Source organism: Sander lucioperca, chromosome 24, assembly GCF_008315115.2.
Source record: "Sander lucioperca isolate FBNREF2018 chromosome 24, SLUC_FBN_1.2, whole genome shotgun sequence".
Lineage (NCBI taxonomy): Eukaryota > Metazoa > Chordata > Actinopteri > Perciformes > Percidae > Sander > Sander lucioperca.
In genome coordinates this window covers 2,607,043-2,629,794 of record NC_050196.1, presented here as the reverse complement: position 1 = coordinate 2,629,794, position 22,752 = coordinate 2,607,043, and the positions used below count along the sequence as shown (strand labels likewise).

General features: G+C 41.9%; 3 protein-coding genes and 1 long non-coding RNA gene across 5 annotated transcripts in view; 2 read left to right on the top strand and 2 right to left on the bottom strand.

The window, feature by feature from the left end:
• The window catches only part of aox6 (aldehyde oxidase 6), a 54,892-nt gene extending 51,415 nt beyond the window's left edge, over positions 1-3,477 (top strand). The window contains exons 31-35 of the mRNA XM_031297786.2: positions 500-614; positions 694-759; positions 1,660-1,848; positions 2,299-2,466; positions 3,229-3,477. Coding sequence (XP_031153646.1) covers positions 500-614; positions 694-759; positions 1,660-1,848; positions 2,299-2,466; positions 3,229-3,279 — 589 coding nt within the window. The 3' untranslated portion in view covers positions 3,280-3,477. The remainder of the gene's footprint in view (positions 1-499; positions 615-693; positions 760-1,659; positions 1,849-2,298; positions 2,467-3,228) is intronic.
• LOC116048614 lies at positions 3,447-3,775 on the bottom strand. Its single transcript, XR_004104691.2, has 2 exons — positions 3,529-3,775; positions 3,447-3,483 (listed from the first exon to the last, which is right to left on the bottom strand). It is a non-coding gene; the product is annotated as an uncharacterized LOC116048614 (long non-coding RNA).
• Positions 3,776-4,260: 485 nt separating this feature from the next.
• Positions 4,261-22,078, top strand: bzw1a (basic leucine zipper and W2 domains 1a). Of its 2 annotated transcripts, XR_004104692.2 has the most exons (13): positions 4,261-4,402; positions 5,822-5,895; positions 6,833-7,009; positions 7,539-7,633; positions 8,319-8,384; positions 8,797-8,932; positions 9,355-9,464; positions 9,948-10,118; positions 10,512-10,658; positions 11,270-11,408; positions 15,884-16,006; positions 16,786-16,874; positions 22,060-22,078. XR_004104692.2 is itself a non-coding variant. In XM_031297812.2 (12 exons), the coding sequence occupies exons 2-12, from the start codon at positions 5,832-5,834 to the stop codon at positions 16,815-16,817; spliced, it is 1,260 nt and encodes a 419-aa protein (XP_031153672.1). In that variant the 5' UTR covers positions 4,261-4,402; positions 5,822-5,831; the 3' UTR covers positions 16,818-17,479. The 2 variants fall into 2 exon arrangements, 1 of the variants encoding a protein (XP_031153672.1); XM_031297812.2 differs by lacking the exon at positions 22,060-22,078 and having other exon boundaries at positions 16,786-17,479.
• si:ch211-246m6.4 (transcription factor 15) overlaps positions 21,360-22,752 on the bottom strand; it is a 2,579-nt gene continuing 1,186 nt past the window's right edge. The window contains exon 2 of the mRNA XM_031297816.2: positions 21,360-22,172. Within this exon, the coding sequence (XP_031153676.1) occupies positions 22,137-22,172 (36 nt within the window). The 3' untranslated portion in view covers positions 21,360-22,136. The remainder of the gene's footprint in view (positions 22,173-22,752) is intronic.

Sequence of the window (22,752 nt, the reverse complement as noted above, 5' to 3'; positions counted from 1 at the left end):
AATGAGAGGGGGAAACACCAGAGCAGGGGGAACGAGAGGGGGAAACACCAGAGCAGGGGGAACGAGAGGGGGAAACACCAGAGCAGGGGGAATGAGAGGGGGAAACACCAGAGCAGGGGGACGAGGGGGGAAACACCAGAGCAGGGGGAATGAGAGGGGGAAACACCAGAGCAGGGGGAACGAGAGGGGGAAACACCAGAGCAGGGGGAATGAGAGGGGGAAACACCAGAGCAGGGGGAATGAGAGGGGGAATGTAACAGAAGATATTCCTTTTTAAACCAAAACGTAGTGGTGTAAATGTAGTCGGAGTCTGATTTGATCTGTTTATTTATCCAGTGGTTTTCAAACCAAGAAGGAAAGCTACTAGTTTAAAAAAAAAATGATAAATCATACCTACCTACCTACCTACCTACCCATCTATTATAGTTCTACTGTAGTTCTAGTTTTAGTTGTGGTTCTTGGTGTGGACGGCCCTTACCCTCCTCCTGTGTGTCCCCAGAGGCCCGGACCTTTACATGGACTGGGACAAGATGGCTGGGCGGCCCTACGCTTACTTCACATTCGGAGCGTGTTTCTGCGAGGTGGAGCTGGACTGCCTCACAGGAGACTACAGGGTCAGAACCTTCTCCATCCCACCGTAACCCAGGGAAACCTTGACAATCTGAAACGTTGTTGTTGTTCTGTGTCTCGTAGGCGGTGAGGACGGACATCGTGATGGACATCGGTAGGAGTGTGAACCCCTCAATGGACATCGGCCAGGTGGGTCTAGTCCATGGGATAGGCAACCTTTAATATGAATATTTACGTCTAAATGTTCCTGTCAACATTACTCATAGGTTTAAATGAGCGTTCATTAATACCGTCTGATCCATTTCTTAACTACCTAACATTTGCTCTGACTCTCTTTCTCTTGTCCCCAGCCCAGTCATTTCTTTAGCTAGTCTACGGAAACTCAAGATCGCTGTTGAGGTTCGGCAAAATTTACAGAATAAGGCGCTGAACTTTACACGTATGGAGGCTATTTAAGGCCTTGAACAATAATAAATAAACTTTTTGTCAAAGCTCGAGAGCCACAGGCCACAGGTCTGCTGCATGATTTCACTTTAGTTTGATATTTATTGTCATTATCTTCCCAAGATCGTCCTCGTTGTCAGTGTTTTGGTTTGTTTTGTAAAAAGAAAAAGAATTGATGAAATCTTAAGAACACAGGTAGAACTGAAACACCCATGTGTTCAACGTGATTTACAATAGACATCATTGAGCAAAAAAAAATGTCTTTCTCTGTCTCTCCCCTCCTTTCTCTCTCTCTGTCTCTCCCTTCCTTCCTTTCTCTCTCTCTGTCTCTCCCTTCCTTTCTCTCTCTCTCTCTCCCTTCCTTTCTCTCTCTCTGTCTCTCCCTTCCTTCCTTTCTCTCTGTCTCTCCCTTCCTTTCTCTCTCTCTTCCTTCCTTCCTTTCTCTCTGTCTCTCCCTTCCTTCCTTTCTCTCTCTCTCCCTTCCTTTCTCTCTCTCTGTCTCTCCCTTCCTTTCTCTCTCTCTCCTTTCCTTCCTTTCTCTCTCTCTGTCTCTCCCTTCTTCCTTCCTTCCTTCCTCTCTGTCTCTCCCTTCCTTCCTTCCTTTCTCTCTGTCTCTCCCTTCCTTCCTTTTGTCCCTCCTCTCAGATTGAGGGAGCGTTCCTGCAGGGTTTGGGTCTCTACACTCTGGAGGAGTTGAAGTTTTCCCCCTCTGGGCTCCTGTACACTCGTGGCCCGTCTCAGTATAAGATCCCTGCGGTCTGTGACGTGCCGCTTCGCTTCAACGTTTACCTGCTGCCGGACTCCCACAACCCCCACGCCATCTACTCCTCAAAGGTCAGGGGTCACAGTACAATACACGGGTCTTTGTTTGGTTTAGAGTGCAATACATGTGACGTAATACAAGACAAAGGTGGAAAAGTGTGTGTGTGTGTGTGTGTGTGTGTGTGTGTGGCTGGTTTTCTTGAGTCAAGGGCATTGGGAAGAGAGGGCGAAGAAAGAAAGGGAGAAACAAGAGAGAAAAATAAAAGAATAGAATACACTTTATTGTCCCCGAGGGTACATCTATCCTGGACATAGTGCTACAATCTGTTGCTTCACAATACAAACATATAACAGAAAAAAAAAATCATTCTAAAATCAACATAAGCATCTTAGGACAAGAAGGAAGGACACATGACTGTACAGACAATGCGACACTTATAAAGTGACTTGGAAGCAAAAAATGGTATGGGTCCATGTTTGGTCTGAACTGGGCCTAATGTTGGGTATGATTTGGCTCTGCAGGGTATTGGGGAACCTTCCCTCTTCCTGGGCAGTTCCGTGTTCTTCGCCATCAAAGACGCCGTGGCTGCAGCCCGCTCCGAGTCCGGTTTAGTCGGCCCATTTCCCCTGGACAGCCCCGCGACACCAGAGAGGGCCTGTCTGGCCTGTGCCTCCCCGTTCACTCAGAAGGTAAAAACGCTGAAACACTGGAGTTCTTCCACAGTAAACGCTGGGTTTCCACAGGCAGCTGAAATAACGGCGGAGCGTTATAATTCATCCCCTGTGAGAACAGCGGTATGAGCAAAGTCTGCTGACGGTAGCCAAAAGTGCCCGCATATTCACCGCTCTCCCAAAGTTGACTCGGAGTCAACTTTTGCAGAGCTGTAGCCAATGAGAGGGCAGACTCGCTAACGTGCCTCCAATATATTATGCCATGTATACACACCTGGACCCTGTGTTCCCATGTTTTTGTGTCTAAGTGTCTGATGGGAACAACAATCTTTGACACTGGTTCAGTATTAAGCAAGAAACAAGCAATGTAAGTTATCCATGCAAATGTGCACCTTCAATTCTGTCCACTAAAAGTGCTGTTTTTCTAGTCTGAAAACTATGAAAATTGGTCTTGGTTCATCTTTCCACTGTTCCAACAATCACAACTTCGGTTTAGTTGAAATAATCACAAATTTTACAGATTTACATGTGAAAATATCTTGGCTCTACGCACACTAAAATGATTGTTTTTTTAAATGGAGTCTGGTGGGTTTGGTGATAGCAATCTCAGAGCTGTTTCTGGTTTAGAAAAAAGGATTTTACTCTTTTACAAAAAGTATCTGTATCTTGTTAAAATGTGAAACCATATTGTCAAGACCTTCAAATATTGCAAATAATATTGCATATTGAAAAGACCGCTATTGATTTATTAATTAGTGTTTGTTGTTATTTTGTTTCCAGATTCCAGCCAGCACACCGGGATCTTTCAAACCGTGGGCCTTAAACATCTAAAACTGAATCTGTGTTTGTGTTCTATCAAACTAAAGCTTGACTGACTGTGAACTGATTGTTACTAACAATAATGAACTAATAATGAACTTATACTCTATAATACTCTATTCACTTTTCTTTACATGTACATTTGTAACAGCCAATGAATGAATGAAGTGTTTATTTTCGTGCAGGCCACTTGAAGCACATGCTTCAACATAAACCCTGTCAGACCTGAATAAATGATGGTACTTTTTGATTTAATTACACATGTATTTCATTGTTTTTTCTCCGGCTCTTATCCTACCACTATACCATTTCAATAATTAAAGAATAAATGACAGTTATTGAACACAATAAATAAACCCAGTGTGTCATCAATGGTCATTCACTTTATTCTGTTTCTAAACTTCTTTTTTTCTATTGTTTTCGATGCTTTTTTTGGACATTTCTGTCGCTGTTTTTGTGGCGTTTTTCAAACGTCTTCGTCGAAATACTGTCAGTTATTTGTTATGTTTTGTTGATTTTTTTCCGACGTTTTCCTAATTTTGTCGCATTTTTATAAATGTTTTTTTCAACACTTGAACTTGACATGTTTGTCTTTTTTTCCCATCCTGTTTTGTTTTTGTATCTAACTGTTCTTCATCGTTATAGTTCCATAACATAACATAGGGAGGGTTGCTGCATTGATTTGCCACACACACACACACACACACACACTCTCACTCTCTCTCAGATAGATAGATAGATAGATAGATAGATAGGTAGATAGGTAGGTAGATGGTCCTTTTAATTGATGCAGTTGTGACCCAATATTTAAAATAAATAAATCAAATTGCCTTTTAAAAGTATCAAATTAACTGCATACATATGTAGTGCTATGGTTGTAAAAAAAAAACACAGTACTATTCCCCCTTCCTTTCTTAAAATAATGAAATGTTTTACAACACAGATATCAATGTGTGGAATATTCAAGTTTAACTTCGTTCTCCACGGGAAAGCCCCTTTAAATCGCGCATGCGCAGAGGGCGGAGCCTGCGGAAGTCCTGACGGAAAGGTCTTTTTGTTTGGGCCGCTGAGAGAGAGTCGACACTTTGGCTTGATTCCCCTGGTTAATAACCGTTTTTTATCTGCATAACATTCGGTAAGTGCTTGTATTTCCACCGTGTCAGTGGTGCCTTGCACCTTAACCTCATCGTAAAGATGCCAATATGTCGGTTTAGACGGTGTAAAATAACGTTTTTTACCCGGGGATATTGCCATCATGGGCGCTGCTTTTTACGTAGCGTTAGCATGAGCCTTAGCCTCATTATAGCTCACATAACCGTTGCCTTAAGCTTGTCTCTATATTAATTCAAATTCCGTGATGGCACTTTGACAGGCAGTTGAGTTTAATGGCAGCTCTGAGCATCATGTTTGTTTTTAGTGCGTATGTATAATGTAACGTAAGCAGTGGTTAAGTAACGTAGATGGCTAGCCACCTAGCGGGCCCGGCTAACCAGCGCAGGCTCAGCGCATGGTGAGGCCCGGAGTTACGCTGCATTCAAGCGCTCCTCTGATTTTCCCGTTGTGGCGTGTTCATGAGCTTTAAATCGTAATGTGGGAACAGCATGTACGCTATAAAGAATATGTGCGGTCTTTTAATTGAGAGCGTTTAATCAACAGCTGGTTCCAGGATTTATGCCCAGTGTGAACCTTTTTTATATTTGTGATTTTCTCTAAATTAACTGAAATATTGCTTTGTCACACATAAATTGTCTAATGTATGGCACTATGTGTGGACAGCAACTACATGTTTCAACCTAAAACCATATTATAAATGTGAGCAAAACAGTTGACGTGAATTTTCCAAGTCGGGAACTTTTTTTTTTTTGTATTCTTCCAAAACAACCTGAATGCAGCATTAGCCAAATGCTAACCAGCGGTAGTTCGAAGAATCCCTCATAATATCCGAGCCTATGATTTAACCTTTACCCCTCAAACAGTCACCACAACATTACCGCTTCAGGGTCACACTTATGAAGAATATACACTGCAATCCATCTGATTAATTACAGCCACCAACTTCATTGTACCTCCTCTTTTTGGCCTTTGTCCGGTGTGTCTTCCTTTGCTTTTGTACGATAACGTTATTTCTGAAAAGAAGACATTACAGGTGAATAGGGAAAACATTTTAACTTAAACATATCACCGTGGAACTTCCCGAGTTAATTACTTGCAATAAGACAATGTTTCTTTTGTATTACAAGGTTTTCTGAAATGTTGAGCTTAAATGTGGACATGTGCTATTGTGTTGAGTGCTAAATGTGCACACATTTCAAGAACAAAAATGGCCAAAAACAAGATGTTATTTCTAGAACAATGTGTGCTAATTGGCATCCATTTCCTGCAGCTTGTTTCTTGCTTGATACTGGACCAATGTCAAAGTCACTTAGACACCAAACAATGGGTAAATAGTTGAAAGGTTTGAAGACCCTGAAGTTACCATTTGTGTTGACTCACGTTAACGTGTAGCCTGCACAGCTTTGAGTAACCATTAACTGTCTATTCTGTCCTTTTTCAGGGTGTCTTTTATGAGTAATCAAAAGCAGCAAAAGCCGACGCTAACTGGCCAGCGGTTCAAAACGAGGAAAAGAGGTTTGTGTTCACGGTTGCTGCTTAAAGGCGCAGATTTAGGGTGCCTCTCGTGTCGCTTAAATTGCCTCCTTGACTCCTCCACTTTCCTCCCTTCCTCGTCTTAGTCCCTCCCACCGAGGAAGCACGGGAGGAGAGAGGAAACGAGGAAATATGTTTTAGAGAGATGGTGTCCCTTCCTCTGAAGCGTGAATTTGTCAGCTGTTTGGGTGGAGTTAGCAACTCTTTCAGCTGCACGGCTTCCAGGAAGGCTACTCTCTGTTTCCTCGCTTATAGCTCCTCGGTGATCCCTCCTCGATGCTCGGTCCTCGGACATCGCTCCTCGGAGCAAAAATTAGAGCTTTGAGACGGCCTTCACCGAGGAGGGACAGAACAACCTCCGGTTCAGCCGAGGGTCAAAATAAGCGACAGGAGAAGGAGCTATACTTGCTTTTAACTACGCATTCGCGTACATAAGACAGCCGTCATACGTATCCTGCGTTCCTTTTGGAGTCTTCAGAAAAAACGCTACGCGTCTGCAAGATGCAATTCAGCACATGAACGTAGGGGCAGTATATCATCTGACAGGCAGGTCAGCGGCTGTTCGCCTCGCCTGTGAAGTGGAAGGGAGGAAGTGGTCAAGTCAGACAGTTTCCAGCCGTTTCCAGCAGCCTTCAGTCTGAAGAGGAAGTCACAGAAACGCACATCCTGTTAGGTCCGATTTCATTAAAATGTTATCAGACCTAGATATCAGCTTGTACGCAGTATCCAGTTTTTATTATGACAGAAGCTGTTAAAATGCTCTACATGCAATTTGTTACTGATAACAGACTGTAGATGATCTGTATAAGTATATCAGCGCGTTTTCTGCTCTGCACATCTATGTACAAATCTTTCTTTATTCCATGAAGTGGTTATTCTTAATCTGAATTATGTCTAATCCCTTTTTTTTGTTGCACAGATGAAAAGGAGAGATTTGACCCTACTCAGTTTCAAGAAAGTATCGTACAAGGCTTGAATCAAACTGGCTCTGATTTGGAAGCGGTCGCGAAATTCCTTGATGCCTCTGGCGCCAAGCTTGACTACCGTCGCTATGCAGAGACTCTCTTTGACATCCTGGTGGCTGGCGGGATGCTGGGTGAGTTGTTTGTGCTTATTTTTCACTAAAGCGTCACTTTTTTTTTTTTAATTTGAAAAACTGATCAAATATAGACACTTTAAAGGGCAGTATGAGAGAAACACATTCATTTTGAATGATTGTGCATTATTTTTCTTGTGCGCCACAACGTGAATGTAAGGACATAATTATTAATACCCCTTTTGTTTATGCGTAGGTGTCTGATGCAGAAATGTTTTGATCTGGCATGTGTAGTAGGTGTTAACGTGGCGGGCTGTGGCTCAGGAGGGTAGAGCGGTGGTCTACCAATCGTAAGGTCGATGGTTCGATCCCTGGCCCCCTGCAGTCCACAGGTCAAAGGAACGGAAGCGCTCGCCCCGAATGTGTGAATGTTTATCTGATGGGCAGGTGGCGCCTTGCATGGCAGCCTTAGTGTATGAAAGTCATTCATAAAACTGTGCTCGGGACAGGAAGTAGACCATCAGTGTTATTAAAGCCAGTAGCTCCAGTTTTGACTCATCTGTTGGTATTTTTATTTTCTCTCCTGCAGCCCCGGGCGGGACTCTATCCGACGACTTGACCCGCACAGAGTTCTGCCTCTTCACGGCACAAGAAGACCTGGAAACAATGCAAGCATACGCTCAGGTAGATATAACATATCAGCCGTCAGTGACTAAGTTTACATGCACATAATAATCAGTTTTTTTGCCCTTAAACCAAAAAGACATTCCTAGGAAGCTGTTTCCATGGCTGTTGACAGAATATATTCCCGTTTATGTGTAGCTGTGCAAAACAGGATTCTTTCAAAGTTTTCCATGGGTGGAAAACTGCTCCAACAAGTCGGTGGAGGACTTGTTGTCAGATCATTTATAGATCTCAACATTTTCCAACGCACATAAAGGCAGATTCCTTTCCCAGAGAAAGAAGAGATGGAGGGACTGAGGAAACAGTCAGCTGATCCACAGACTCCCGGCCAGTTCAATGCTTGTGTTTTAAAACGTTTTTGTGACAGCAATAGAGGCAGCGATGTTTCCTGTACAGGACTCTCACACCGCCTCAAGGCTGATCGCCGGTTACATGATTGGCCACCTCAGCCTGACGTGGGGTTGAGTCGGTCTCGCTGCGTTTGTTTGAGCGCTCATGTGATGTTGTCTTTCGGAGTATTAGTGTGCATGTAAACGTACTTATTGATCCACATCCTCTTTCACTTCAGATCTTGGTGAAAGCAACCCGAAATCCTTTACATACAACTTACAGCCATTTGATTTTCGTGCAGGTGTTTAAGCACCGAGTTAACTTTTTAAATGTCTTTTTCACCCCAAAAAATAAGGTTTTTAACAAGCTGATCAGGCGTTACAAGTACCTGGAGAAGGGTTTCGAAGAGGAGATCAAGAAGGTGAGTGTTTTTAAACGGTGTGTGTTTATATAGAGATAGATAGATAACGTGTGTGTGTGTCTGTGTGTCAGTTGTTTTTAAACTGAGCTCACAACGTGTTCTGGTTTGACCTGTCTCTGAGATGCAGGTTGTCATTTTAATGTGCTGTTGATTAACTCGGGCTGAGAGCGTCGACAGGTTTACAATAACCCAGCATGTGTTACACAGCGATGTCCTCGGGCAAGACATTAAATATACACCAACGCCTGTTGGCTAGAGCCTTTCTCAGGGTGTAGTGACACAAAGGGAACCTCAGTGTTTTTGCAAACACACACACATTATTACACCAATTATTAGTAGTTAATAAACCAATAACAAAGTAGCAATGCCACAGGGTAATAACTAATTTGTTTTCTCTTCCTGTCCTCTGCAGTTGCTGCTGTTTCTTAAAGGGTTCACTGAGTCCGAGCGCAACAAACTGGCCATGCTGACCGGCATCCTTCTGGCCAACGGCAACATATCAGCTTCCATCCTTAACAGCCTCTACAACGAGAACCTCGTCAAAGAGGGTGAGGAGAAACTCTCTAGGTCCTCCCAAAACATGTTCATTCAGGGTCTGTTCAGGCAGTGTTTTTTGTTGAAGACTTAGGTGTGTGTGTGTTTGGCGAGGGGTGTAGGCGTCCTTTCTCAAGATAATGTTAAGTTTTTCAACTTAAAAAAAACAAAAACCCGCGAGCAGGGGGAATAAGAGGGGGAAACGTATTCCTTTTTTGTAGTCGTGTTGTCTCTTTTAGGTTATTTGTATTTACTTTGTGGTAGTTTTGCGTCTTTTTTTCTCATCTTTTTGGACTGTTATCACTAGCAGGGGGAATGAGAGGGGGAAACGTAGCAGAAGATATTCCTTTTTAAACCAAAACGTAGCAATGCAGATGTAGCCTCAGCGTGGGAGACAACAGAAACCCAACTTGTCTTTCTGTTTGATTTTATTCAGGAGTATCTGCAGCCTTTGCTGTCAAGCTGTTCAAGTCATGGATCAATGAAAAGGACATCAACTCTGTTGCTGGCAGTCTCCGCAAAGTCGGCATGGACAACAGGCTTATGGTAGATAACTATCTCAATCTAAGATTTCAGGGTTCAACAGTAACGCCCGATGGTCGCCCGTTCAGCATCATCGTGTCATCAATGATGTCACCGTTCTCTTTACCTGTCGGCGAACGCTTGTTGATTTGAATGTGCCGTCGGCCAATCAGAAACTGAGTTGGTGCTTTTGGCATTGTTTTTTTTTTTGATGCTATTGATGTTTTTGACGTTTTTAGACAATTTTTTTTCAGGTTTTTGTAATGCTTTTTTCTGGGATTTTGACGTTTTTTCCCCCCAAAGCTTGGCATTTTTTATCTAAACTTTGATGCCTTTTGCCTATTTTTACCGACGTTTTGTTTCCGCTTTTGACGGGGGGGTTTTTTAAAGCGTTTTTTTTTCCCCCGACTTTTCTTTTCTACATAGTTATTCCAGATTTATTTGCAGTGTCATATGATTTTTGTCTGCTGCAGCAACTCTAACCCTGAAACCATCTCCGCCCCTCAGGAACTCTTTCCTGCCAACAAACGGAGCTGTGAGCATTTTTCTAAGTACTTCACCGACGCCGGGCTCAAGGAGTTGTCCGACTTCGCCCGCAACCAGCAATCCATCGGCGCACGCAAGGAGCTGCAGAAGGAGCTGCAGGAGCAGATGGCCCGCGGCGACCCTCAGAAGGAGGTGAGGTTGCTGCAGTGTCGGAGTTAACGACTTCTCTTTTCTCAGAGATCGTAAGGGCAGAAACGCACCGCTCGCTCAAGTGCCGTGAAGCATTTTGAAACTAAGCAGTTTTCATTTCCGTGCCCATGTTATCCAATCCGTCCGGCCATTCTGGCTGCAATCAGCCGCTCCGCAAGTGAATGTGTCAAGCTAGACAGGTAATCGCATACAGGAAGGCCAGAGTGCAGCCAGATACTTTACAAAATAAAACGTCCAGGTTTATGGTGATTTTGGCTTTCTACTAATAATTGATATCAGTAACGGCCCTATATATGTATCGGCCGACCCCTACTGTGATGTTTAGCGGCCGATAAGGAAACTAACCCAGCGGTGTTCTCCTCCCGCTTGGATCAGATTATTGCCTTCACCAAAGAGGAGATGAAGAAGTCCAACCTGTCGGAGCAGGCCATGATCAACATCATCTGGACCAGCGTGATGAGCTGCGTGGAGTGGAACAAGAAGGAAGAGCTGGTGACCGAACAAGCCATCAAACACTTGAAGGTATGCAACACTGTTAAAGGGGAATGAACCGGGCTGTAATGTAACCCTACAGGACAAATGTTCAGCATCCGTTAGCATCCACTAAAAGTTCTTATTATTATATAGGTTATATAAGTGTCTGACAACATTATGGAAATGATCCCTACAGAGAGAGACCTTTTTAGTTGAAGAAGAAACGGCTCTGAGGTTGCTATCACTAAACCCACCAGACTCCATTTAAAGAACAATACTTTTAGTGTATGGAGCCAGCATATTTCCACATGTAAATGGGTTTATTTCAACCAAACCAGAGTGGTGATTGTTGGAACTGTGGAAAGACTGCTGCTTCTCATAGTTTTATTTTGTTTCTGTCCACTTTGAATGAAGTGTGTTTTACGATGCTAAAATTACTGATTATTTACATGGAGTCTGATGGGTTAAGCGATCGCAATTTCACGGATGTTTTTATGTAAAAAATAAAGACAACTGTTTTTTCTGCTTACTCGAGTTGTTAATCTATACTTTTAATGCACCAACAAGCTTTTTACTACACGCATTATAACTCCTAAAAGAGAGCTATCTGAGTACTGATGTCCATCTCTTTCCTCTGACATGGCTTCACCTTTCTGCAGCAATACAGCCTCCTGCTGAAAGCCTTCACCTCCCAGGGTCTGTCCGAGCTCAGCCTGCTGCTGAAGATCCAGGAGTACTGTTACGACAACATCCACTTCATGAAGGCCTTCCAGAAGATCGTGGTGCTCCTCTACAAAGGTTGGTGTCGCGTCACAACATTCAGCTACAGTTCCATGTCCAACAATCTAAACTTTACACGTTGCTTGTTTAGTTTTAGATTTATAAAAAGGTAAAAAATTAGGGCTGCACAATATATTTTATCTTCATCTTGATATCAACTGGCGCAATAAACAAATCTCAAAAGGCTGCGACATACAAGTTGGAAATGATTTCCTTTCATTTGTTTTAAGTCCAAGCAGTTTGTTGAATTGAGCTGAATACTGAAAGAAGAACTTAAACATCGGTTTATTTATTGAGTGTTATATAGTTATTGCGATATTCAACAACGTTATGGCATATTTTCCTTGTCCCGTGCAGCTCTAATGTCCCAAAGGCCCTTTTCTTACCCAGGATTTCTCTGAAATCTATTGAGTGATTGAGAAGCAACATCAATTAGTACGTTTACATGCACACGTATTATTCCGAATATGACAATATTCCCAATTTCATTCAGGTCATGTAAACAGCATATTTAGTTTGGATATTCAGATTAAGGCCTCCTTCCGAATACATCATTTCTCAGATTAAGACTTGTGTGAGGTCTGTATTATTCAGGTTTTAGAGACATTCTTTGGACATGTATACAGCGCATTCAGAATCTGCAGGCATTTCTCAAAGTCAAGGAAGGATCCTCTGAAGCCAGAATTTTGAGGATGCTACGTCATCGACGTCCGTCGAAGGACTGTTCCAATGTCGAGGATCCTCCGAATTCCACCAAGGACTGAGTCCTTCGTTCAGAGAATTTCCCATAGACAGCAAAGGATGCATATGTGTATCCTTCGCGGTCCCAAATCGGATGTGCCTTTGCCGGCTCGTAAAAAACAAAAATGGCGGACGTAAGCGGTGGAGTGACGGCGCAATATGCTTTCAAATGTAAGTATCTTTATCTTTAGTGTTTGACCTTACCGTACATATGTTAAAACGGTAGTACATATAAGTAAAGTTTAATGTTTAAATGCCGGTACAAATTGCTATTGATAATTAGCTACATACCTCACGAGCTAACGGTAGGCTAACTGAACCGGACCTGTCATTTAGCTTACAGTTGTTAGCTTGGTTGCCGTCACCAGCATTTCTTTTATAAAACTTTTAAAAGAACTAGATAAGTTGTACAAACTATGTAACGTTAACATTATACAATCCACAGCGTTATACTGATAGCTTTCTCTTTTTTTAACAGGGACTAAGGAACAAACGGAGGCGTTCATACGTCTCCGTGTAATGAAAAGCAGCGATTTACCGGGGGGGGGGCACCACGGCGAACGGATATCGGTGAGAAGCTACACTATTGTTTAATGTTCAGATGTAATAGCTGTGTAATCTGCTTTTTATTCCCCCCCTCATTCACAAAGGCTTATTTTGGAGAAGATGGGGATCGGAGGGAGGGTCACCCACGCCAAAAAATAGTGGGACAATTTAAAAACCAAGTACAAGGTGGGAGATATTGTACTTTGGGGTATTATTGTATGGACATAATTGTTTATGCCCATTTTAATGGAACTTGTGATTTTTGAAGTAAGCCTTGAATGTAAACCTGGCAGACTTGGGCCTGCTGACAGTAAGTTTAGATGCAGTATTGTGTACTATAGTAGTAATACATCATCACAACAACCTTTTGATCTTCACTGTTTAGGAATGCAAGTGTCCTGCCTCAGGTCAGGGGACAGAGGATGGCAAGGCGACAGCAGCAACTTGGCCCTGGTTTGCCCTCATGGACGAGGCATTAGGGCAGTCTGCGGCAGTCTCGCCCCCCCTGCCTTATTGCCTCGATCCAAGAGGACAAACCAGGGCCAAGTTGCTGCTGTCGCCTTGCCATCCTCTGTCCCCTGACCTGAGGCAGGACACTTGCATTCCTAAACAGTGAAGATAGAGGTAGAGGAAGGGAGAGACGGCGAGGAGTAGAGTGAGAAAGACAGCAGCAAAGAGAGAACAGGGCACGGAGGAGAAGGGAGCGAGAGGATCCATTCCTCCAATCGGTTTTTTGCTGTTTGAGAGATTGGCGGAAAAATAAAATAAATTTTAACTGGTTTTGTCTTTGCCCCTTTTTTTAATTATTTAATATGAACTGTCTGTCCAATTTTTTTTTTTTTTTTTTTTAACCCTTATTGTTCTTTAGACTGCAATAGAAAAAACTTAGTAACTAACAAATAACTAGCATGTGAAGCCTAGAACAATGTATTGTGGTTAGGTATTCCAACCTCTACAAAACATTCATTTCATCTTGGTTACAAAAAAATATTTATTTAAACATTTTTATATTGACAACTATATACATGAAGCAGAAAATTCTTTCCAACATAACATTCTTATATCTACAACTATATACAGCAACTTAAACATTTACAACTATATATAACAAGACGCAGCCATCAGCTGCCGGTGCTGCTGTTGCTTCAAGACTGCAGACAGAAGAAGAAAGTTTAGGTTAGTCCAGTGGTAATCCAGTCTATCCTGTAAGATGATAATTATATCTAATACAGTTGCAGTATATTTAATATTGTATAATGAAGGTAAACAAAATGTACTTAATGTACTAGTACTATCAATGTGTACTATCAATGTGTATGGGTGTTTACCAATGGTTGATAAATGACTTTTCATATGTTGGTTACACTGTTACAGTACTTTTAAGGATAATTGCCAGCTGGTAACTTCGAGGTATGTTATAATAGTCTTAATAGTATGTAGTAATCTTTTATGTACTTGATGTAAGCGCAGCAGGTCATCTTCCACACATTTAATTATTCACCGGGGAAAAATAGTCGTGGTCCAGAGGTGCCTCATGCAGTGCAGACACCTCATGTGTGAGCGTGGCCCGCCAGGCTGCTCCACTCCAGCTCTCCCCACCATCACGCTCCACAGGTGGCTGGTTGTTCTCCACAGCCTCTTCACGAGTGTCTCCAGGCTCGGCCCCCATCCGTGCTGCCTGTCCGTTTTCAGGGCCACCGTCAGCTGCTGCATGGCCTCTCTGCCCAGCCTGAAGTCAGGGCGGGTGTCCTCCCCTCCACAGTAGCGTTGCAGTACCGGCACTGTGGCATTTATGGCACAGTAATGCCGCGCCTGTGCAACATGAATAGAGGAAGGTTTATGTATGATTTCAGTTTAACTATTAAACATATCAGCTCAAAACTGATTTGCAGAAGGTGGATTTAAACCTGTTGCCTTTTTACTAGTTCATTAATAGCATCGGTTCACCTTATCATTTTTACTTCATATCACCTTTTTTTTTTGGTTCACATATTTTACCATCGCATTTGTTTTAAAAGCTAGAACATTACTGGTCAAACTTAACGTTACGTTACAACTGTAAAACAGCAAAGCTAATAGTATAATAGTAACGTAAAGTAGTAAGTAAAGTATAGCTAAGCACACGCTACTATGGCATTTAAGATTTTTCTCCATACCTGTGACGACACATAACGTTAACTCCCTCGAGTTTAAAATGTATTGACATAACATAGCGGTTGTAAACCAAAAAACAAACTGCTGAATCATACAGTAGGAGCTTACGTTAGCCTATTAGTATAACGTTACTTATTCACCCTTTACTCATGTATTAACGTTACTTGCCATCCTACGTCTTTGACGGCAGAGGTGGTGACAAATCAACCTCCTCCTCCTGCGGGCAGCCTGACCCCGATGCTCCCTCACCAGCTCCATCTCAGCAAAAGTGCTGAACAGCAAACAAATTAGCAGCAAATCCATTGTTGTCCTTCGTTGAATTGCAGCGCCGAAGGCGGACCTTTTTCACTGACGTAATGACGTGCACTTGCTAGCCTGTTCCATTGTACGTGTTCTCTGAACGCTAAGGAGGAGCCTGGCCTAGCCTCTGAAGGACCCGACTTGGAAGGACTAGTCTACCAAGGAAGGATCCTTGACATTGAGAAACGGCTTGTGTCTCCGGAGTTTTACTGCAGTTTGACAGTTTACAGCCTGTTCACGGCTTCCGGTCAGCTCTGTGCGTTGCTATGGTTACTGTACACAAACCAATCAGCTGACAGTTTGCAGGGCTGCGGTAGAGATGGCCCAAAAGAATGAGAACGCATGATCAAAGACTGTTATCAACAGGTTTTTATGGCTTCTTTTTACATTTTTGTGGCTTCTTTCTATGTTTTTGTGGCTCCTTTCTTCAGGTTTTTGGAAATGAGCCAACGTTTTCAAGAAGCTTGTTGAAGGAATGAGTGGGACACTGTGTTCACACGCTCCAACAAGTCCTCCACTTTGAAAAAATCTTATTTTGCAGGGCTGCATGTAAACGGGGAAAATGAGAGGAACCATGGAAACAGCTTAGTTGGAATATTGCCTTTTTTGTGATAAGGGCAAAACTGGAATATTATGTGCATGTAATCCGAGCCACAAGCGGTCTGTCTTTTTCTTGAAGTGATCCATCTTTGCAAATATCTCAGGGCACTTTAAGTGTTTGGGCTTTGACGCTGTCCTTTCTCTGGTAACAGCGGATGTTCTGAGTGAAGAGGCCATACTGAAGTGGTACACCGACGCCCACGTTGCCAAGGGGAAGAGCGTTTTCCTCGAGCAGATGAAAAAATTCGTGGAGTGGCTGAAGAATGCCGAGGAAGGTAAACAAACAAAAATCACACACAATCTTTAACACTAAGGTAATAATATAGCCTGATCAATTCATCTACCACATTATCTTCTTTTTTAAAAAGGGTCCAAATGTCCAGTACTCTAGTCAAAGGTTTCTGTTCTTTCTGACCTTGGTTTAACTGTAATAAGGTGCATTCATTTCAGAAATTGTTAAATGAATAGATCTTGTGTATATGTGTGTTTATCTTATCATCCTCATCAATCCTCTGAAACATTTTTGATTATTATGAGATAAGAAAGTAGAGTTGGTAGTTTAGATAACTATTCTTAGGTAGCCAATTAAAGGGTAACTTAGTTTTTTCCAACCTGGACCCTATTTTCTTCCGTGTTTTTGTGTCTGTCTGATGGAACAACAATCTGTGAAACTGGTCCAGTATTAAACCAGAACCAAGCTGTAATGTAACCCTACAGGACTAATGTTCAGCAGCAGTTAGAGTCACTAAAAGTTCTGTTGTTGCCGCTGAAAGACTCAGATTATCATTCTAAGTGTCTGACAACATTATGAAAGGATCCCTACAGAGATAGACCTCTTTAGTGAAAGAGTAAGATCCTCCAAAATTTAGAAATAGAGACTGTCCTGTTTTTACTCTCCGGAGCAGACGCACCGCTACGCTGCTCTGTTTCATTGATTATAGAGGAAGAGTAGTGTTGGAACGTCAGCTCTGCATACGTTAGCGTGAAATGTAGCCGGCCTGTAAGAGGCTGATGGATGAAGTATTGATCACTTTTTTTTTTTTTTTGTCTGCAGAGTCGGAGTCGGAGGAAGAAGAGACTGACTAAAACCTCCACCGCCAGATGAGCTGTTTTTCTGCCCTTTTTTCTTTTTTTTATATATATAAGTAGCAGCAGGAGCAGTAGAATGTTTTCTTTTTTTTCTTTTTCCTCCTTTCACCTCCTGTTACTTCTTTATTTCTCCCCCTCCCCCTAACGGAGACACGCACACACACGCACTCAAACATTTAAACAAAATAAAAAAACGTAAGGTGTTTGTCACGGCTCACAGTGGAAGCAGAAAACGATGAATACTCCCCCCCCCCCCCCCTCCTTTTTTGTTGTTGGGGGTAGGATTCTTATTGTTCTTCTGTAATTTGGATAGAAAACATTCCAGTGATCTCGTACCAATCACAAACAGGATTTGATATTCGAGTTTGCGTTTGTGAGACTATGAAGCCGACGAAAATGCAGTTTTTGCCAACGTTTCTCTTCTCCCCTTTTTGACTTTTATTTCGCCCCCAGCTCATGTTTTTGGCTTCCTGTCTGGTCCTAAACTCCGCCTCCTTTTTCTTGACTTTTGGGTAAACCCGTAACCACGTTTCTAGATCAGTCTGTCACAAGACACGCCCCCCCCTGTCAGATGCCTGATTATTATTGGTTTCTACTTTCTTTAATCTGATATAAACCGATTGACTTTTTTATGAAAATAAAAGATTATTCAAATGGTTCATCTGTTCTTTTGGCTTTTTCTCCAAAGTGTTTGTATTTCGATGGGAAAAGAGCTACAGAACTACCTTCTTATTGTGATGCAAGACTTTAAAAATCTTACTTCTTAAGCTATAATTAACACCGACCTTCTGTCCGGATAAAGTGCATTTAAACATTAAATATAAGTCAAACCCCCCCTTTACTTCTGCAAAGGAAGAAAAAGAAATGACTAAAGAAATGAATTTGCCTTCAAATGATTCATTGATACAATGTGACAAATATTTCTTTTTTTAATTTTGCTTCTTTATTTACATTTAATTACCCTCTTTTAACCTAACATTCCCTTTACTTTGTATTGTATTTTTATTTAAAATATTTACTTCTTTGTTAAAGTTTTTGCAGTTTCTACTATGATTTAATCTCTAATTACATCTTACATTTCAGACTCGCCTCTCCTCGTCTTTTTAGGTTTTCCATTCTGATTTAAAAAGTCCCTGACACACACACACACACACACACACACACAGACAGGTACCTGCAGTGCCAACAGGTACTTTATTTAGTACCACCTCCGTCGAGGTTCCAAGTGAGCTGAGGCGATACCAAAAGGTGACGTGAAAACCTGCAGACTCCTGATTGGTCAGAGAGAATCGTCACTAATCACTGCGTCATCATTGCTAGCGACAGACGGAGGGGTCCTGAACAAACCCAACATTTTAAATTGTTTAGCCAGCGGTGTTTTTTTTTTTTTTTTTTTGGCTGCCTCCAGCTTCTTCTGAAACTAAATGTGTCTTCTGGCAAACAGCCACATGCTGAGAGTCAAAAACACACACCTTCCACGTTCTGTGTGTGTGTCGCGTTGGGTCATGGCAGCTTCCTGTGGCGTCGCTATGACGACCAGCCACGCTCTCCTCACGCATGAGGCGGTACCAAATCTGAAAAAAAAAAAAGAGGACCCGGCACCATAGACAGTATATAGTCTAGTAGAGCTGGCACCATAGACGGTATATAGTCTAGTAGAGCTGGCACCATAGACAGTATATAGTCTAGTAGAGCTGGCACCATAGACGGTATATAGTCTAGTAGAGCTGGCACCATAGACAGTATATAGTCTAGTAGAGCTGGCACCATAGACAGTATATAGTCTAGTAGAGCTGGCACCATAGACAGTATATAGTCTAGTAGAGCTGGTACCATAGACAGTATATAGTCTAGTAGAGCTGGCACCATAGACGGTATATAGTCTAGTAGAGCTGGCACCATAGACAGTATATAGTCTAGTAGAGCTGGCACCATAGACGGTATATAGTCTAGTAGAGCTGGCACCATAGACGGTATATAGTCTAGTAGAGCTGGCACCATAGACGGTATATAGTCTAGTAGAGCTGGCACCATAGACGGTATATAGTCTAGTAGAGCTGGCACCATAGACGGTATATAGTCTAGTAGAGCTGGCACCATAGACGGTATATAGTCTAGTAGAGCTGGCACCATAGACGGTATATAGTCTAGTAGAGCTGGCACCATAGACGGTATATAGTCTAGTAGAGCTGGCACCATAGACGGTATATAGTCTAGTAGAGCTGGCACCATAGACGGTATATAGTCTAGTAGAGCTGGCACCATAGACGGTATATAGTCTAGTAGAGCTGGCACCATAGACAGTATATAGTCTAGTAGAGCTGGCACCATAGACGGTATATAGTCTAGTAGAGCTGGTACCAGCATTGGGTAAGCGCCATTAGAGCCTTTACTTTAGGCCAGGGGTCTCAAACTCAATTTACCTGGGGGCCGCTCGAGGTAGAGTGTGGGTCAGGCTGGGCCGCATCAAGTATTCAACAAAAGTATTCTTTGTTTGCTTTCTTAAATAAATCTTGTTGCCTCAATAGACATTTTTTAAGATTGGCGACCCGGTTCTTTCTCTCATCTCCCTGGTTTTTTGTATACTCCTCAGCATGTCTAGTTGAGTAATGACGTCTGATGTCATATTCCTTGTACACCGCAACTTTCTCTGTGCATATGAGACATGTAGGGGTGCTCCTGTGCTCGATAGAAAAAATATTCCGTCTCCCACTTTGACTGAAATTGCCTGAGCTCGTCGCCAACCTTTCTCTTCACGGCACGTTTTGAGAGAGACAGGGCTGCACTGACACTAAACTTTGATGTCAAGTAGGGGGTTCACAAAATATCAGCCCGCGGGCCTCAATTGGCCCCCGGGCCGCGAGTTTGAGACCCCTGCTTTAGGCCGTTACACACCGGGCGATGCGGTGAATAAACCACACCGGACAATACAAAATAATCTCCTGCAAATTAGAGTGGAGTGACTGGTTTGGCTCCAGAGACTCTTCCATGGTTTCATATCTTTTAGATGTGTTTTTTTTTTTACCGTTTTAGTTTATTTTTATTTTTATAAATAAAAATGCTGAAATGTATTTTTTTGTTTCCAGCATTTTCGGTTATACGTTGCAGGTTTTATGTATACATTTACAAAATATGTATGGTGCTTACAACTCAGCATCAGGTAGAACCAAATGTATTTTATTTGTGGGAGAAGCTCACAGAAATCTCTCCGAGACACAATTCTTAGTAGAAAACATCTTTAGCATTTGCAGACAAACAAAAAGAAGACGGTTCGATGATTATTCTCATTTTTTATTTGTTACAAAAATACATTTATCTTCAAGCAGCTTCTCAGAATTTGCCATTTTGTGCAAAAAAGGACACAATTGTCAGGTATTCAAGTATGTTTGTATACAGTCATGTTACACGTTAGATTCAGAGGTAGGCCTTCATGTTCTCAACATGGGTCTGAGGTAGTGTGCAACCTTTTATCCACATGTGATGTAGAATAAATCTCCAGTTAAAGAGTCGGGTATCGTTTGGGTTTTCTCCCATACTGGTGCTAAAACAATACTTTCAAAACGCTGCCTAAACGCTGCCAAAAACATTAAAGAACGGCTCATTTATCTAAGCCCTTAGGCTCAAAATGAATGATTTATTAAAAATGTAAATAACTTATTATAATAACTAATGACTTATGTCACCAGTAAATTGTGTTAAACGACAAAAACAACTAGAATAGAAAAGGGTGTTAACACGATAACTTTGACGTTTTTGTCTCATTTTTGTCACTTTTTTTCTAAAATGTCTGTCATTTGTTTCAATGTTGACGCTATTGTGGGGATTTTTAACATTTTCTTTACCCATTTTTCCGACGTTTTTTCGCGACGTTTTTTCTGCTTTTTCAATGTTTTTTTGAAACCATTTTTCGGCGCTTTTTCCAACATATTTGATGGTTATTTTGGAAAAATGTCTAAATCACGTTGACATAGCCTAGTTGTGTATGTTGTAAAGTCTCCCTGATGGTAAAAACAATGCCTGCATAACTTTGAATGCAGCACGAGGCTTACCAGTTTCAAGTGAACGCACCATTGACCCGTTTGTTTGTTTCGACAGCGGCATCTGCAGACTGTTGGAATCCTATAAAGCGAGATCCAGTCACACTTTTACACCGTTTAGCTGTCAGCATTTTAACTGTGTTTAACCCAGGAAGAGATGTTTGGCAGCAACATTATGCCCGGTAGATACCATTCGTTTTACGCACCGGTGCTGTTTGAGCTCCAGCTTTTGATACCCAACCCTATCCGGTTGATTGTAAAACAGGAGTGTGTCCAACTCAGTTTCCCAAAGGGCCAAACTGGAAAATGAGAATCACATCGAGGGCCAGACATGTAGAGTTTATTGCTCATGAAAAAGTAAAATGACGCACGCTCAGTTGGTAGAGCGTGTGCCCAAATATAGAGGTTTACGCCTCGATGCAGCGGGCCCGGGTTTGACTCCGCCCTGCGGCCCTTTGCTGCATGTCATTCCCCCTCTCTGTCCCCTTTCATGTCTTCAGCTGTCCTCTCAAAATAAAGGCCTAAAAATGCCCAAAAATATATATATCATATCAAAATATCAAATATCTTTAGGCTGTATTAATAGTATGTCTCATATAGTCTTGTACCTTACAGTTTGGTCTACAAGAATATCGAAGAAAATGCCAAAAAGCATAGAAAAAGCAACGGATAGCGATGAAAAATCGTAAAACTTTGTAAAAAGTGACAAAAACTAAACCGGTCCAAATTGATTGAGAACTTAAGTTGATCTGGATCAGAGTGTTTGTCCCGGGGTCTTCTGAGTTTGACACACGTGTTGTACAGTAAAAGGATTACATTTATATATCCTCCAGAACCTAATGCTCTTTGCATGCCGTGTGCACACAAAAACTTCAACATTTTTTACATTTAGTTTTTTTAAAGTGAGTGATTGTGCAACGATGCAAAAGTAAACATTTCAACACACACTGCAAATATCTAAACCTTTTTCATCTTCAAAATAAACCTGCAGTTACCCTTAAACTCAACTGACAGCATGTGAGGGTGACAAGGCTTTTTTTTTTTGGCCGTTGGGCATGGGGTACCGAAATAGCCCCCGTCAGGTGCAACTTTACACATGGGCTCCGGTTACAGCTCAACCAAAACACAGCGGTTCAGAAGCACAGCGGCGCGGACACAAAGTGCTTTCCAGTGTTAATCTGTTGTTCTAGTCTAATCCAAAAATAAATATATATTTATATATGTACAAAGTCCTACAGGTGTACATGTAAACAAGGTGAAGGTGGACTTCCTGGCTGCTTCACACAGCGGCCGAGTGTTTCCCCCCGTCTCGGAGCTGCAGAGGCAAACACACATGAGTCAAACTGGAGAGTCTAAAAAAGTAAAAAGTATTGGGTTCTAGGTCTGAAACGCTACCTCTAGTTTAAATGTTTCTGCAGCGCTTTTTTATTTTATTTGTTGTAGTTCTTTCTTTTGTAGTCCAAATAGAATCTAAAACCAGTCCTATAATGCAAATGATATCAGGGAAATTGTTTCAGACAATTGTTTCTGGACTTGATGTCTTTGATGTTGTTGTTTCGAAATATGTGTGATATGTTTCGATATAAATCTTACATTTCATTCCTAGTGATCTTCAACAGTATTTAAAAGTCTTTAAAAGACTTGGAGAAACCCTGGTGAAGCATCAAACAGCACGTATGGGCTTCTACTTCAGCCCCTGATTTCACTTATTTAAAGTCTGATTGATTTTGTAATATTTTAGAACTCTAAAACCCAAACTCTTTCTATCTGAAGAAACAAAAGAAATTCATTTTTAGTAGTTTAATTTTAGGGAACAATGGGCTTTTAGCAGTTTTAAACAATCCTGAGTTTAGCAGAAGAGGAGTCGCTGTAACTGAGTCAAGCACTTATTTTAA